The sequence below is a fragment of the Crinia signifera genome, chromosome 7, assembly GCF_055691185.1.
Source record: "Crinia signifera chromosome 7, ASM5569118v1, whole genome shotgun sequence".
Taxonomy (NCBI): domain Eukaryota; kingdom Metazoa; phylum Chordata; class Amphibia; order Anura; family Myobatrachidae; genus Crinia; species Crinia signifera.
Window position 1 is genome coordinate 179,650,826 of NC_139223.1, and position 16,896 is coordinate 179,667,721.

The 16,896-nt window shown below is 43.5% G+C and overlaps 1 protein-coding gene across 1 annotated transcript; it reads left to right on the forward strand.

Moving 5' to 3' along the window:
* Positions 1–596: 596 nt before the first annotated feature.
* LOC146021308 (uncharacterized) lies at positions 597–14,467 on the forward strand. The gene is made up of 6 exons (XM_083155102.1): positions 597–707; positions 2,713–2,873; positions 7,276–7,489; positions 10,842–10,942; positions 11,231–11,368; positions 14,380–14,467. The coding sequence occupies exons 1-6, from the start codon at positions 597–599 to the stop codon at positions 14,465–14,467; spliced, it is 813 nt and encodes a 270-aa protein (XP_083011228.1).
* Positions 14,468–16,896: the final 2,429 nt, after the last annotated feature.

Genomic DNA, 16,896 nt, shown 5'->3' on the forward strand with positions numbered 1-16,896 from the left:
CCTCTATGTTGCATTTGGGGGAAACCTAATATTCGTGGGTACATGGGTGTTTTTGATGGGATAGCTTGCAAATAATGGGGGTTATCAGATAGCCGCTGCCCAGACAGAATGAAATCCTGCCCGCACAAGTGTGCAAATGGATTGTGAAAATATCGTATGTCGGCGGTCAGCTGCAAATCCATTCACAACTCACTCATTGAATGATTTCCCAGTGTGTGCAGTCTGCGTAACCCAGAACCTACTCGGCCAGTACTGATTGGGGCCAGAGCAACGTCACAGATTCTCCCTGAAAATGGCCAGGCGGCACACACAAATGGAGGCTCCTAGTCAATCAACTGGAAAATGGTCTGCGATTAGAAAAGGTGCTAGATGTTATCACTGGATGCATGCGCATTCAATTATTATTCAATAATCACCTGACCTGCAAATTTGCAGCCCAGCGATCAGGTTTGAATAGCCTCCATTGTTGGTATTAAGGCAATGTATACATTATAATGTTTGAAGCTATATATTAATCTTTCTGTAAATGTTTTTTGCAAAATTGAAGATAAGAGACTTCAATTGGTTGACAACTATTAATCTTCCGATCTGTACAGATGGATATTGAAGTATTCAAAGATGAAGATTTCTCGAAAGCCCATCAGGAAAATATGTTTCCTATTTCCAAAAACATTACAAACCTTGTTATAAGTTACTTGGAAGAGAAAGTAAGTTATTAATTAATGAACATGTACATATGTAAATATTTTATACAGTACTGTATATATACATTAGACTGTATATATATGAATGGAACCACCTGAGAGTCATGTGATTCTTTGATTCCACAGAGTTCCTTCTACAAGACATAACCCCTACATGACCAAGGCCCAAGGTACCTGTAGCAGCTTCTGATTCCATAGTGTCCCAGCCAAATACTGCGATCTGTAAATGAAGGACTTTTGGCAGTACCTAGAATCTCCCATAATTCATCTGGGGGTTGAGCTTTTAGCCATGCGACTCTGACTCTATGGAACTCAATTCCCCGCATAGTACCCCTTTTACACCGACGCTGATCCAGGTCAAAGAGGCAAAGACCCGGCTTTTTGCCTTGGTGTAAAAGGGGTATTAGTTCCATGTCTTCCAGCCTAGAGATGTCCAATCAGCTTCCATATCAATATTTTGGATTGAGAAGGAATTGTTATCTATGTACAGTGTTTAATACAAGAATGATGGTGAATATAATATTGTTCTATTTTATTTTCATGCACAGTTGGGGAAGGTCATGCATGTACAGTTGGGGAGTTATGGAAAAATTATGCATGTACAGTTAAAAAAACCCAAAGGAATGACTGAGGGTATACTGTATGTAACTTATGCATGTACAGTAAGCGTTGTACATGGAAACACAGTCTAAGGGCAGTATTCAATGAGAAAAGTTCTCCGTGTTTTGTGGAGAACTTGTGCTTTGTTCGCCTTGGACGGAGCATTTTGCTCTCCAAAAGCGAGCAACCCTATTCAATGTGAAATGTTCTCCGTCTTTCTAAGTGATTTTCTCTGTGTCTCTCCGTGTAGCAATTCTCCATCTTTTGATGGGGAGCTGGAATGTGAACTTTTAAACTAAAAGGTTTTTTTAAGAAATTTTGGTGTCAAAAAATCATTTTTTTTTTCTGTGAAGGGGCATGCTATTTTTATTCATGTGCTTATAGCACATGAATATATATTTAATTTAAAAAAAAATGTAATTTTTTTTTTTTTTTTTTTTTACACAGTGCAGCCAGCAGGGGGCCGGAGCGCTCGAGCCGCTCATTACATATTCATATATTCACTGCACCCGATCGTTAGTATGCACGAACGGGTGCAGTGAATACTGGGTCCCCCGCTGGCTATAGGGGGGGGGCAGGCTGTGCTGCCTGGGTCCCGGAGAGCCCCCCTCCTCTCCACATTCCTCTGGAGCAGCCAGGGAGACTTTAATCTCTCTGGCTGCTTCCGGCTCCCTGAAAGCTCCCTGCTCCCTGCAGGGGTTAAGACTCGCCGCGAGTGGCGGCGAGTCTTAACCACATTGAATAGAGGGAGCAGGAGTGGCAGCGAGCCCTCCGGAACACGGAGAGTGCATGGAGAGCGAAATAAAACGCTCTCCATGCACGGAGAACTTGGTCATTGAATACTGCCCTTAGAGTGGTGGTGAGTACATAACAAAAAAAATCTTACCCTGATTGCCACTCTGTGTTTTTCCACTCACAGTAGTTGCTGTACACACGTTAGAAATATCATAGTAAGCACAGATTATCCTAAAGGAGCCCATACACGCTCCGTTCCCGGACCGTCCGTTCTGTACTATGAGATGCGCGCTCCCGCACATCTCATCGTACGGTACAAAAAGTATGTGCTGCAGTACTAGCTGTTCTTCGCATCGCATCGCATTGCATGCACACTGCATGCACAAGGCATGCGATGCGATGTGTACTATTTAAGTCCCGAACGGATCCGTTAAACGGACCGTGTATGGGCACCTTTAGTTGTTTCTGAGTACGATTCAGAGAGCGGAACCTACTGTATATTTCACCAGTAAGCAGCTAATACTGATGAACTACTCTGTTAGATAGCACAGTTCTTATCCCCTTTTTTAAGAATTGTTAAACGTCTACATTTTTATTTATTTGATTATGTGAAGGTGATGTACTGTAACTAGATAAATGGATGAATACAAGAACAGGTGATTTTTCTCTGCAGAATGGACGACCCTTTGGACTGGCGGTAGACGTTGGCTGTGGTACAGGAAGATCAACGCGGCCTCTGGCGGAACATTTCTGCAAAGTGATTGGAATAGACATAAGTGAGAGTCAGATAAATGAAGCCAGAAGATTTACACCGCATAAGAACGTCACCTATCAGTGAGTATAAATCGTGTGTCTGCTGACATCAGCCTGCATTTCTACACCATGGGAATAGAGGTTATCTACAATGAAATCATGAACACATATAAGCAGAAAAAGGCGTCAGGTTTAATTACTTATTACAATATGGGGAAATATAGTTATAAACAGAAAATAATCCTGCACAGATTATCCTCATATTGCTCAAATAATGAAATAAAAGGTGTAAATAGTTTCCAATTGCCATCCGATCATAAACAACTCAAGGCTTAGAAGGGGCCAGGTGCCAGCTCATGGACAGTAAAACATGGCTTAGATGGGGGACAACTTCCTGCCAATCACCAATAAATCAAAGGCTTCTATAGGAGTCAACTTCCAGCCCATCACCAACAACTCAAAGCTGAAATAGTCACCAACTTCTATTTTATCACCAACAACTCAAGGCTTAGATGGGAGTTGTCAGGAATGCTATCAAGCATTCAGTGGCATCGATCACCATCGATGGTTTAAGTACCCCTCAACATCCTTGCTCTAGAGACTCCAGAGTATCAACCCTGCCTAAGCCACAGAGGAACCTGGGCAGAGGGCCGCGACCTGGTCGGCAGTTGCAGCTAAATCCATATCCCCTTGCGGTGGTCCCTGGTGAATACCACTGTCGGCTTAGACCCCGCGCCTCTGCTTTAGGTCTCAGCCAATCCTCTGTGTCCCCCGCAGATCATCCACATCTATCCTCCGTGCATGAGCTCCAGCTACCTCAAGCCTCCCCGCTTCAGGTTCCCTGCGCCCTCCACTGGCGCACCCAGGTCAGTGCCGGGAACACAGATAGTCCAGGCCATGACAGGAGTCAACTTCCAGTAATGGCCAACAATGTTATCCTTAACTCCCCTGTCAATGACACACAAAAAAGGCCACTGGGACCAGCAATATTGCTGACCCAAATGGGATAGAATCAGCACATCACAATCTACAGCAAAACAATAAAATTAACCATCACAATAAGCAAACCAGCAACTCAACCAAAAAAATTGTTCCTTAACTGTAATAGGACTACACAAATCAGACCATAAAAGGGTATACCCATTCAAATGTTAGTTATTGCTCTTAAATATATTCTGAAAGTCATACAAGCATATAAAATTCCTTCTGTCTTACACCTTGCATTAAATAAGAAAAAATCTAATAACCCTGGCTAAAGTGATCAACAATAAAGCATTTGCCAAAGACTTGGCTGTAACTAGGTGTGTGCCAGTGGTGAGTTGCCTACATTGCATCTGCACTGAGTGGCATTTGAAATAGCACGGACTCACTCTGAGCCTCTGATACAGACAGATTGCTCTCCACTCTGCCCGGCTGTACCTGTGTTACATCGAGCATACTGCTCACTATCCGGATGAGCATTGTAATCTTCTGTGGCAATGAGCATTGTAATATCCTGTGGCAATGAGCATTGTAATTTCCCATGGCAATGAACATTGTAATCTCCCATGGCCATGAGTATTGTAATCTCCCGTGGCAGTGAGCATTGTAATCCCCATGACAATGAGCATTGTAATTCTCCTGCCATCGGTTATGAAGCCCCTGTCTTCGAGCATGAATCCCCTGGCATTGAGCATGAATCCCCTGGTATCAAGCATGAATCCTCTGTCAAAGAGCATGAATCCCCTGGCAATGAGCATGTAGGTAAATGGCACTTATGTGGCATAATACGTAATAGGCATTACGATGTGTGGTATAATATGTAATGGGCATCACGGTGTGTAGCATAATGTGTAATGGGCTCTACCTGGCACAGTGTGTCTAAGGGACTCAAAAGAGCGGGGTAACAGATCACACTGGAGGGTTTAGAAAGAAATGGCTGATGTTACCTCATTATCAAATTATGGAATGCACACCCAAGATACATGAGGTGCTATCATGCTGGGACTTGTAGTTCTGCAAAGAAAAATACATGGTGCAGATGCACACTCCATATTATTAATCAATAATAGAGGCTCTTGGTATATTAATTGGCCAAGAAATATTTGCCCACCAACCAGCTTCACGGTGGCCTCATTTATGGTGGGTCCCTAATACTAAGTTTGAATCTGGGGCGCGGAACCCCGAAAAGGTTGGCATAGGCCAGTCACCCCAGGGCAGCACACAAGTGAAAAACTAAGCTAAAGGTGTATTAATAAGAAAGTAGCAGAAGCTAGAGGTTAAAAAGTGAAGTGCTAGAAAGTATTATACACCTCATTATCAATAATTCAAATAGACTTAGTCTCCTATGTATTGAGGTGTGCTACCGCAAGACATTAGGTTCAAATTCAGGGAAAAACAAAAGAATGTCTGTTGCGCGGTGCACAAATGGACAATGTTAAAAAGTAAATGACATTCCTGACATCACGGAGGTATATATATGTGATTTGTTGGTGTGTGTTCACAGTAAGATGATTGATACACTCATATTAGTAACAAAAAGTAATATCATGACATGACACAATATCAAAGCTGTGCAGGCAGCGTTCTCTTAATTAATGCTACAGCGTTGTGGTTGTAATTCCAATACACAGGAACTGTGTCTCTATATACAGTATAATATAGCTCATTTTATGTATTGTCCATGAGTCGGATGCGGGCAGAGTCCTGGCCGCTCTTTTGCCCCGCTATGTAGTCACCAATCAGAAATTTTGGCTTTAGGGGATATAAAGTGTTATTCCCTAGTTTTAATACATGCCAAATGAAGTAAATATCTGTGTGATGCTAAAGCTTGATACAGCACCACAATCCGTATCTTGAATTCCTACCTACAGCAGCATGTAGCGCTGCTTAGAGATAGGTGGTGAACTGCTGCAGATTGTAATGTCCCTGTACACACTGAGGGATATCTTTCAATCAGTACCACGGTCAGTGTTTTAAACAGCTATCAATAGTAACATGCAGTGCCGCTATAGAATAAGCGGTTGACCACTGCAGTGAGTGTCGCTATTGTATATGCTATCAAGTATGTCTCTTGATTTAAACAATCACTCAATACCCATAGTAGCTGACTGAGGCAGTGTGTAGTGCCGCTAAAGAATTAGCGGTGAACCGCTGCAGAGTGTATCACTGATGTGCACACCATTAATTTGAATATCTAAGGGCTAAACAATGACAGTCAACAGTAAATTACCTTTGTATTCAAGCCCCCCCTTCGGACATGAAACGCCGACGTGCATTTCGCTATAAAAAAGCCTTGAAAAATCGTATAGCGAAACGCGCGTCGGCATTTCACGTCCGAAGGGGGGGCTTGAATACAAATGTATTTTACTGTTGACTGTCATTGTTTAGCCGCTCAGAGACGCTAAGGCGGAGAAACGCATTGAGAGGACGAGGGGACGCAAAGGCTGTCACTACACAGAGCCAAAATAGCCATCTCGGATATCACCACTCTGCCAACGGTCAGAGAAATTTACCGGTGACTGCAAGCCACAACTGACATTGCCCCTGGAAGATAATAAGTATATACCACTATCTAAATGTGCACATTTGGTGGGCACTTGAACACTGAATACTAACCCCAATAATTGGCCTCATAAATGAGCAAAATAAGTCTACAAATGCATGCTTAAAAACTAACCAGTTCTAACAAGAGGGGGAGTTATTAACTTTAATGTTTGTGAGTCTTGTCTGTCTATTAATGGCCATATTAATGTGTTACATTTTAATAAATTGTATCTTATTCAGCACATCGCTGTTCCAAATCTTTTTTTCTTCTTGTGATACTTTATAAAGGGGTTTGGGTAATCCCCCTTTCACGTTCAGCAGCAGTGCAGAATAAATCAATCAGCGCTCATTTTCACACTGTGTTGTTTGGTTATTATTATACTCCACCCACATTGTAGCTCCACCCATAATATCCACAGTGATGGGCTCCAAAATCTATGTTTGCTTACCAGAAGTATTATGCTTATTTATTTATTTAGTAACAGTTTCTTATATAGCGCACACATATTCTGCAGCGCTTTACATATTATATAGCACACACATATACCGCAGCGCAGCTCAACACTCATTTTACAGAGTGCTTACACTCCCTTCAGTCCCTGCCCCAGTGGAGGTTACAACCTATATTCCCTATAACATGTACACGCACACACAGACATTCTAGGGTTAATTTTGTTGGGAGCCAATGAACCTACTAGTATATTTTTTGGATTGTGGGAGAAAACTGGAGTACCCGGAGAAGTATGGGGAGAATATACAAACTCTTCACAGTTATAGCCATGGTGGGAATGGAATTCATGACCTCAGCGCTGTGAGTCAGTAATGCTAACCATTACACCATCCGTACTGCTTTGGCTGGCCCTAATTGTCCAGTACAATACAACAACTGTTGATCAAACCAGAAAATATCTGTAGTAATGTATGTACTCAGATTGTCCATTTATGGTTCTATTTACAGGGTCTCTTCAGTGGGGAAGATGCCATTGGAAGATGAATCTGTGGATCTGATCAATGCGGATGCTGCTACTCATTGGTTCCCTATGAACAAATTTATTCTAGAAGCAACTCGTGTACTTAAGAACAGAGGCTGTCTGGCCTTGCATTGTTTGTATCCAAAGTTTAACATACGATATAAGAATTCTTCAGAGACATTAACAAACATTTTTAATGAGGTAAGAATAGATTTTGCATGCATGAATAATGTCATGGCCGGGATGTACAGTAATGAGGGACGATATTGGTCCGATTTTGTGAATTGTCCAATTTTTTGGCAAAAATCTGTAATTTTCCCAAGTTGGCCAATGTAATAATATCCAGGTTCACTAAAACGCGGAAGGTTTCAGTTCCAAATAAGAGCGGCCGGTAAAAAGTCAGATCCAGATGTTTTCATGGTAAACATACAATTTGGCCAATGTAACGGGAGCCACATTTGTAACTCTGACACAAAACAGGTCGATAAAGTCAGACATCTTTAGAGATGGTATCGGCAAGTAGAATATTACAGCACATTTGTAAATAATAAACATTTGAAAAATGATTTATTATATTAAAAATGCAAAAAAATACTCTAATTTGTTAATATAGCTCAGATGACTCCATTGCCTCCCAGAGTTACGCCTCTGATATGAAATAAGACAGCAGTTCTCAATCAGTGGGTCCTGACCCCAAACTGGGTCCCAACCTTCTCAGCATGGGGTCGCGACTCCATGTTGCTGACCATCAGGCTGATGACTTTTATAATATCAGTCAATGAATCAAGGAGTCTGAAAAATCTCTTTAACTTCAGGCTCCTCCCATCCTTTTGTGCCTCCAAAATGCCACACTACACATGTGATGTGATGACCTTCTGCAGTAACTTGTTTGGGGTCCTGTAATTATTTTTATTGTCTGATGGGGTCCAAGAGCAAAATAGTTTGAGGACCTCTGCTATAAGATATTATATAATTGTGGTACAAATATAACTTATGGATTGGAATGCATAGCATTCAACTCTTTTTCTTTTGATTCAAAGTACAGGAGTTCGCCTACACCCAGTCATCCAATCAGAACATAGCTGCACAGGTATTCAAAGTACAGAGTTCACCTACACCCAGTCATCCAATCAGAACATAGCTGCACAGGTATTCAAAGTACAGAGTTCACCTGCACCCAGTCATCCAATCAGAGCATAGCTGCACATGTATTCGAAGAACATACTGTAGTTCACCTGCACCCAATATCCCTGATGAAGGCCAGGAGCCTGCTATGTGTTGGAGACCACCAGTGCTGGTGCAAAGGACCGGAGCACCCCAGGCAGGGGGTGGACGCTCTGGTGCTCACCCGCCCCCGGGCACTGTACAGGGGGGATGGGACGCTCCAGGGTGCTCACCCGCCACAGACACTGTTCACGGGGGTGGGGGGTGCCGGTGATTGCGCGGCAGGCCTCCGCTGCGTTCCGGGGGGGACACGCTCCGGGGTGCTCACCTGCCCTCAGGCACTGTACATGGGGGGAGGGGGTGCCGGTGTTTACGGGGGGGGGGGGGGTGCTGCGGCGTTCCTGGGTGGGCGGGGAGGTGGGTGGTTAGCAGGGGGTGTAGGGGGGGGGGTGCATCGGAGGCCGCCGGTGCAACTCACCTCTCTGCTCCAGTCCTTGCTGCACACTTGCGCCCTCCAGTGGCCGGCGCCCTAGGCAAATGCCTAGAGCTGCCTAGTGGTGGCGCCGGCCCTGGAGACCACCCACGTATTGTAAACTCACAGAGGGCTAACATACTGTGTTCTGTTTTTGGGCATTGATTTGTTTGTTTTCAAGATGACCGAATTCGACATTACACTGTACTTCAACACACAAAAGTTGAATTCTCATTCTAGTTTTCTTTCCACCGTTGTCAGGAATCCTTGGCTATTTCCATTATATTCTCTCCCCTTCTCAGTTGCTGCAAAAACAGATTGTCACTCATATTAAATTGATTACATTTTCTAAATAAATCAATTACTTCAATTATTAAAATGAATTGATCCATCATTAATCAATTAATGATTTACCTTCCTGTCATTACATACTCCAGCTTGGGGCCTCTTCTTTTGAAAAAAAAAATTCTATTGGGTCGCATAGTTTATTAAGCAGCCTTTCTGTTTGCCACTGCTGTGCCGCAATATTTCATTTTGTAGATATGCTTTTTTGCAAAGTGTGATTCGCTTAGACTTGCAACGGATGGGATGTTGCCAGTCAGAATAACGACACCAGCATCCCAGGTACCGTCAGAAGACTGATGCTGGAAAGCTGCCATCGATGAGGATGCTGGCGCCCAAATATGCGGTGAAATATTAGTGTTAGGCCGGGTTGGGTAGGGGGAGTTGTTAGGTTTAGGCACTAGTGGGAGCTTTTGGGTAATAATAATTTTATTTTTATACCGCTTTTTCTCCAATTGGACTCAAGGCGTTTAACAGATAGAATAAATGTAATACAGTACAAGAACAACGAAGGTCTGAAAAGCTTTTTCATAAATTACACTTAAAGGAATTACAGTAATACTTAAGTAAACAGGAAAGTCTTGAGTCTGTTTTTGAAGTATTCTAGAGTGGGGGCCTCTCAAACTTTGTGGGGAAGTGAGTTCCATAGAGTCGGAGTTGTACTGCTAAAAGCTCAACCCGAGAAGACTGCAGTTTAGGTTGGGCTACAAGGAGAGAGGCTTAGGGGGATATTCAATCGCCGTTGAGCATCTCCCGTGGGTGAGATGCTCGACGGGCCCTATTCAATGCTGTCTTCCCCGACAGCATTGAACAGGGTTTCCTGGCAGAACGAGCCCGACATCTCTAGCTGTCGGGCTCGTTCTGCCGAGAACAGCCGGGAAGTGACGAGCTGCCGGCTGCATCTCGTCACTTCCCGGCCGCAACTCGCGGCCACGCCCCCTTCTCGTCCCGCTGCAGGCGGGACATTGAATCCCGCCTGCATGTTCTCGGTCGAGCTGACCGAGAACGGGACTGGGTCATGGCGGGCGAGCAAGCTCGTCTGCCGTGACCCGAAGATTGAATACCCCCTTAGGCTGTCGGGAGGGAGAGTTACGGTTAGACTGTAATAATAAGGCAGGGTTAGGGGAGGGCAGGGGGGAGGTTCTAAGTACACTTGAAATGTGAAATGGTTCCCAGAATCATGAGGGAGCGCCTTGATGCAATAAAAAAACGCGAGATTTGCCTTTGGGAAGATTATGTTTTGCCTTGTATTCTTTGCGGGTCTGATACTATACTGTACATCCTATGTGTGTTGTGTAACATGTACTTCATTATTCAATGTGGAGCTGCAGCCATCACTGAAATACAAAACAAACAGCAACATTCTTCTTCATTCGTGATGTACAGATGAAACCACCATTATCCATAGCGCCGGCGCACGCGAGCAACCCATCTCGGCACACACACACACGCTCGCATTCATTGCCAGCTAGACAACACCGGTTTCATCTGTATGCACTGTGCACTCACTATACTTTATATATTCTGTTTAGTAACAACTTTGCTAATCACTCATTTGACAATATTTTGTCACAGGCTTTTGATCACCTTTACTTATATGAAGAAAAGGTGTCTCCTATCATAAAATCGATGTATCAAGAAGTGTTTGAGGCCTTGCCATTTGCTGATAAACATAGGTAAGAATGTCATTTAAATAAACTGGAGATTTCTTACCAAATCTCTCACTTTCTGAATCTCTCATCCAATTAAATTTCCCCCGTAGTGTCCACGATGCTTTCCTCCTGTCAATATACCGTCACTGTCTATGTAAATGCTGATTACCAAGTATAGACGTTTAATTAGACACCATTGACCTCTAGTGGTCAGCCATGGTTTTGTCGATCTGTTAATCCATAACTACTCATTATTCCTTTTGTGATCTCACAGATCATTGTGTTTGTGATCTCTGTATTAACATTTTTCAGGGTCACTGACATTATAGAAGTGTTTGAAGTATCCCTGGAAGAAATCTTTGGGTTTATTAGGGGCACGTGTATGTACCACAAGTTTCAAAAAGAGAACAGGGCTGGAGCCATTGCTTTTATACAAACTGTGGAGAAGAGGTGAGTAATCAGGGCTGGTATATACACCGTGCGGGGAAATTGGGTTGATGGAATTGCTATGTATTTATATCAATCCTGTTCTGTACCTTACCCAGGGCAAAAAAATGACTAATTTACAACTCAGCTGGTTACGGATGTTATCGGGTCTGTTTTGTGTGGGAAAAAAAGCAGCTTATTTACTAAGCTTTTGTGTTTTTAGGGTTCATAATTTACGATGGTGAATTGATTTGTGTTAAAATATGTAGGGTTCCCCCGTATTCGTAAAATTAGCACCGGGCTCCACTGGGATAATGCCACAACCGGTGGACACGTTTATATTGGTCCTTGCGGCCGTGGCATTAAACCCCCAACTAGTCAGCCTTGGCCGTGGGAAGTAGGGACCCCCCTCCAGTGCACACAAGGGCCAGGGCTGAAGAGGTATGGGTCCTAGGGTTGACATACATTGGGTCGACCGCTGAAGGTGGACAAGGCTTAGGTTGACAACTGAAATAGGTTGACATGGATAAGGTCGACAGGGTCAGAAGGTCGACAATGGGAAGGTTTTTCAAGTTTTTTTATCTGACTTTTGCCAACATACCCGACTTGTGCCGACATACTGTATGTCAACCTTCATAGGGTTGACCTAGTGATTATATCCCGGCTAAAGCCCAGGGCTATCCCTGGGACCCCTGGGAGGTGGGTTGTTTTTAATGTACATTAAAAAAAAAAATTGAATGTAAAAAATAAAAAAATTGAAGTAATAAAAAAAGTAATGTAAAAAATAAAAAAAATTATGTAAAAAATAGAATAAATATTGTGTTTTAGCTGTGGAGCTGTAAGTCCCAGGAAGCCTGTCCCCGCATGCTGGTATATGGAGAACTACCTGTACCAGCCTGCGGGACACAAAAAGGGCACTAAGAATATATTGTCGTGCCCAACCACATATCTGGTTGGTATTCCGCCCTGTGCAGCCACCAAGTACCGCCCCTAAATACATACCATCATACAGTAAGTCTAGACCTGTTGGGTTGGGTGGGAGAACTACTGCGCCACTCTGGGCATCCTTAGGATGTCTTGAGCAGTTGTGCAGTTTTATGTCAGGGAATTCTAGTGGGCCTGGATTGGACCCTGTTGGTGGTACAACAGGTGGTGCTAGATGCGGTACTCACTTGCTGACCACAGTGGAGGAGAAGTGTGCTTAGTCTTAGGGTGTAGGATGGGGTGTAGTGGGGTGCACTGGGGATATTCATGGTACCCCAGGGACCCTTTACAACACTTAATGCTTGAGGTACCCCATTTCCACAAGACTCTTCTCTTTTTTTTAAGTTTCCCCTAATTCTTCTTCCCATTTGCTCCTTACACTTTGGCCTAATTAATATTAATTCTTATATTGTGAAGCAATTTATTCTAATTAGGCCCCACTGTGTTTGAATACTTTATTCAGTTGTACCGGTGTCATTTTTATCAAGGATTAGCAAAGTTCCCATATAACCTGCAAGGTGCAAGTGGTGTTTATTATGAAACTTATTACCCTTATGATGTGTACACACAGAGCAGAATAGAAATAGAGTAGAACAGAAAGTTACTCCGAATCGCACAGTGTTGTCATATTAGATCAGGGTTGCCTACACTCCCTTAATGGCTGGGAGGGTCCCGAAAATCGGGTCACCCTCCCGGCCCCCCCGGAAAGGTGGCCAACCCTCCTGGATTCTGGGGGACCCCCGCTCCCACCCCTGATTGCGGCTCACTCCCCTGACCGTGGCGTTTAAATTACCTTAACTCTGCAGATTTCTGGGGAGGGGGTGGGGCTAAAGTGTCATAATCGCATCATTTAACTTTCCTTCATGGGGCGGGGCTTAATGATGTCATGTTTAAGCCCCGCCCCCGAACTCCTGCTGAAAGTCTCCTCTCCGGGCTTCTCCCGGAGAGGAGCTTTTATAAGTCGGAAACCCTGTATTAGATCCAGAATCGAATCTACAGCAGAATTAGACTGTGCAGGCAAGAATATTCTGCTTTGATCTACTAGATCGAAAGGAGGGCCATGCTGCTCAATGCAGCATTGCCCCACCCCCTTCCCCTCACCCACACTGTCCATCCCTCCCTGCCGGGTTCCGGCGGCTGCCAATAGCCAAGAGCCCGGTGCTGGTTTCTTAAATACAGGGGATCCCCACAATTTTTTCCACCATATTTGGGGAACCAGAACTGGCTCAATGAACCCGGAGCTGGTTCTGCGCGGGAGGAGTGGCCCCACACCGGTTTTTCTTTTTTATTATTATTATTATTTAATTTTACAACACTTTTTTTGACAGAACCATGCATACTTGTTTTGTGATTGTTGGTCATTTTAAGGTTGTGAATTGAAAATTTGCACCGTACTACAAGTGCGATTTTGATGTTTTCTATGATTTAGACCAGTCAAAATATGCACATTTTACCGCAATACGCAAGTTAATACATGTGTGATTTTTGGTAAATGCACAAATTCGTCTTTTTTATTACCTAATAATTGCACCCTATTACATTTCGGCAAGGTATATATTTATTAGGAATTGTAGTTCTCATTGCTCACATACATTTATTTTGATTTTAGATGTTTCAATAAATAGCTTAATTTTAATTAGATTCTGACATCTGACATTACTGCTGGGTCAGCTCTATGGCCCTTATTCTAGTTCACTCTTAGAGGAAAATTCCTTCTCAAATGGACAAAACTATGTGCACTGCAGGGGCGGGGGTAGATGTAACGTGCACATAGAATTAGATTTGGGTGAGTTATTCTGTTTCTGTGCAGGGAAAATACTGCAATATAGATCTCACTTTGAAGAAAAACCCCACCCAAATCTAATTCTCTCTGCACAAGTTACATCTGCCCCACCTGCAGTGCACATGGTTTTGTCCATCTAAGAAGGATTTTGTCAGAAAGAGTGAACTAGAATAAGGCCCTAAGTCTCTGTATTTTATTCTGCAATATACAGAATTGTCTGACAATTGCAAAAAGGAGTTCTTAAAAATCTGTTACTTCTCTCCCACAGGATGTCTGACAGCATTGGGGAACTGCCTGTTGGGGAGACCCTGGAGTTCCACATAAATCACTTCTGTATCCTGGCGTGCAAATCATAACTTGCTCTGATTTCTGCCATTCTCATTTTATCACTCGGAGGAAGAATAAATAATGATGATTTACATGTTCTGCTTATTGTATGTCCTCTGTTATGAATGCATTATATAGATCACTGGTTAAAAAGCCCGTCAAAATGACAGATTCTGAAATGTACATTCACTTTGAGCTGTGACAGTTTTCACGTTCACTTTGAGCTGTGACAGTTTTTAGCTCACAAACGCTCCATCCCCAGTCCCTATCTGCTCCTACCTCCAATATCCAGCAATAAGCCTTAAAGGACATTAAACCATTTTTACCCTTTAATAATGTGCCGGTAGTTTTCCCTTCAAGTTATTCTGCTTAATATTGACAGATAATAGTAGTTAAGTGGGGAGGAGTTATTGTAGTGAACAGTGATGAAGGAGATCTTCCTCTTTGATCCAGTTTTCCCAACCTGCCACCCTTTGTGTATGGTTCATTAGTGTATGCATGTGTGTAGCGGAAAAGAATGGTCATTTGTTCGTTAAGTGTAGACTTAGTCAGCGCACTCTCCATGAAGTGGGGTATGTAGTCATTGTCCTGGACAGGAAATGGCTACACCACCTAAACAGGTGGGTTATGAAATGTAGAGATGAGCAGCAACAGTGGGCTTCTGTATGGGTGTGTTTAATTGTCCTAACAGAAAAAGTATACAGCGCTAGGGGTTTGCCTGAAAAAAATTACCAACTACATAAGGCAATAAAAATACATTTATTACATAAAGAACAATGCATATAATAACAATTAGAGAATTCTCTATAGATGGGGGGATAAAAAATGAAAAAATAAAAAAGGAACATAATAAGGATTGAAAAATGTAGATAAATAATTGATGAATTTAAAAAAAAAAAACATTGTCATTGTTAGCATGATTGTTCCAGTGAAGAATTGTAGAAGATTTGACAGTTCATAGGTACCAATGTGGTTTGTATAATTACCAGCGGTTATAGTAGAGGTAGACGTCTCCTATGTTTAAAGAGGATTATGGAGATGGTTCCGGTGGATTACCCAGCACATGGATCCAGGTTAACTCAGAAGGCTTTAGCGGAATTGGCAGGTCAGTAGCGCACGCAGGGGGAGTTTCTGAGTACCCAGAAACCCCCCCAGGAGTCTAATGGCCCTAAACTGAAAGCTGAGGGTCCCCTCTTTCCATGGGTACAAGAATTTTTAAAATCGGCCCTTAGGAACCGGAGATATCTGACTTCAAAACAGTGGTCCCCATCCAAGCCTGTTCCCAGTCAGATATTTCAGGTTCTATCTGATTTAGAGTTTTCTGAGGGTATATTCCAAAAGCTGGGACTCTTCCCCTTTAATGGACACTAGTAGCTTGTCTCTACTGTTCCCAGAATCAGAGACATCAGCCTTCCAGCAGCTGGTTACTGCTCCAGCTCCACACACCTAATATGTAGTTTTATATACTCGTTGGCAGATTGCTCTGCCTCCTAAACTCTGATCCCCTAGACCCCAGTACCATTTGGTAGGTGGGATTCTCTAGTTTTTTATTATATTAAAAGCTGTTCACCTGTGGCCAGGTCCTATGCCACGTCCTGAGCTTCTGGAGGTCAATGCCTGGGCTGAGCTGATGCCTGCGGCCGGGTCCTGTGCCGCATCCAGAGCCGGGTCCCCCTCCTCGTCATTTCTGTCTCCTCTGTGTGCCGCTCCTCAGTGCCGGGTCAGTGTGGAGGCCATGGCGGTGCCCTGTCCCGGCCAGGGGCAGTGGGGATTACCATGTCATATGCAGGTCTTCTCCTCTGCCTTCTCCCCCCATCCTCCCACGGGGTGCCCTTTCTCCTGGGGCTGAGGATGGAAGCTCCGGTGGACAGGAGCTCGCATGTTTGCGACCATCCCAGGCCCCCACCTGCTAATACCTGCAATATAGGACAGGATTATTGCTGCCTGGTACAACTTCATTCACATTATATCATGCGATGGTGTCCCTTATTCACGTTACATCACACAGTTGTACCACTTTACCTTATGTACATTACTCCTCACATTATTCACATTATACCCTTAGGAAAAAGCCTGAGAAAATATTGTATTTTAAGCACCTCCATGGCCACACTGCAACCCAGCACAAAGCAGTGTGTGCTGGGCAGAGGAGAAGATCTGTAGCTGCAGCTGTCACATGACACACATAATGCCTATTACACATATGTCGCACACTATTGCACAACCAACTCACCCGCAGACAGCACTTGCACAGCCGCTAACACTGTGACCTCTGCTTGGATGGTATCCGGACTATTTGTCTACAGCAAAAATATAGACCTAATGGCAGTGTCGACATTTTGACATGTCAACCTTTTGGCATGTCAACCTTTTGGCATGTCGACCTTTTGGCATGTCGACCTTTTTGCTTGTCTAACTAATGGTGTCTACCTAATGGTTGTCTATCTTTTTGCTGTAG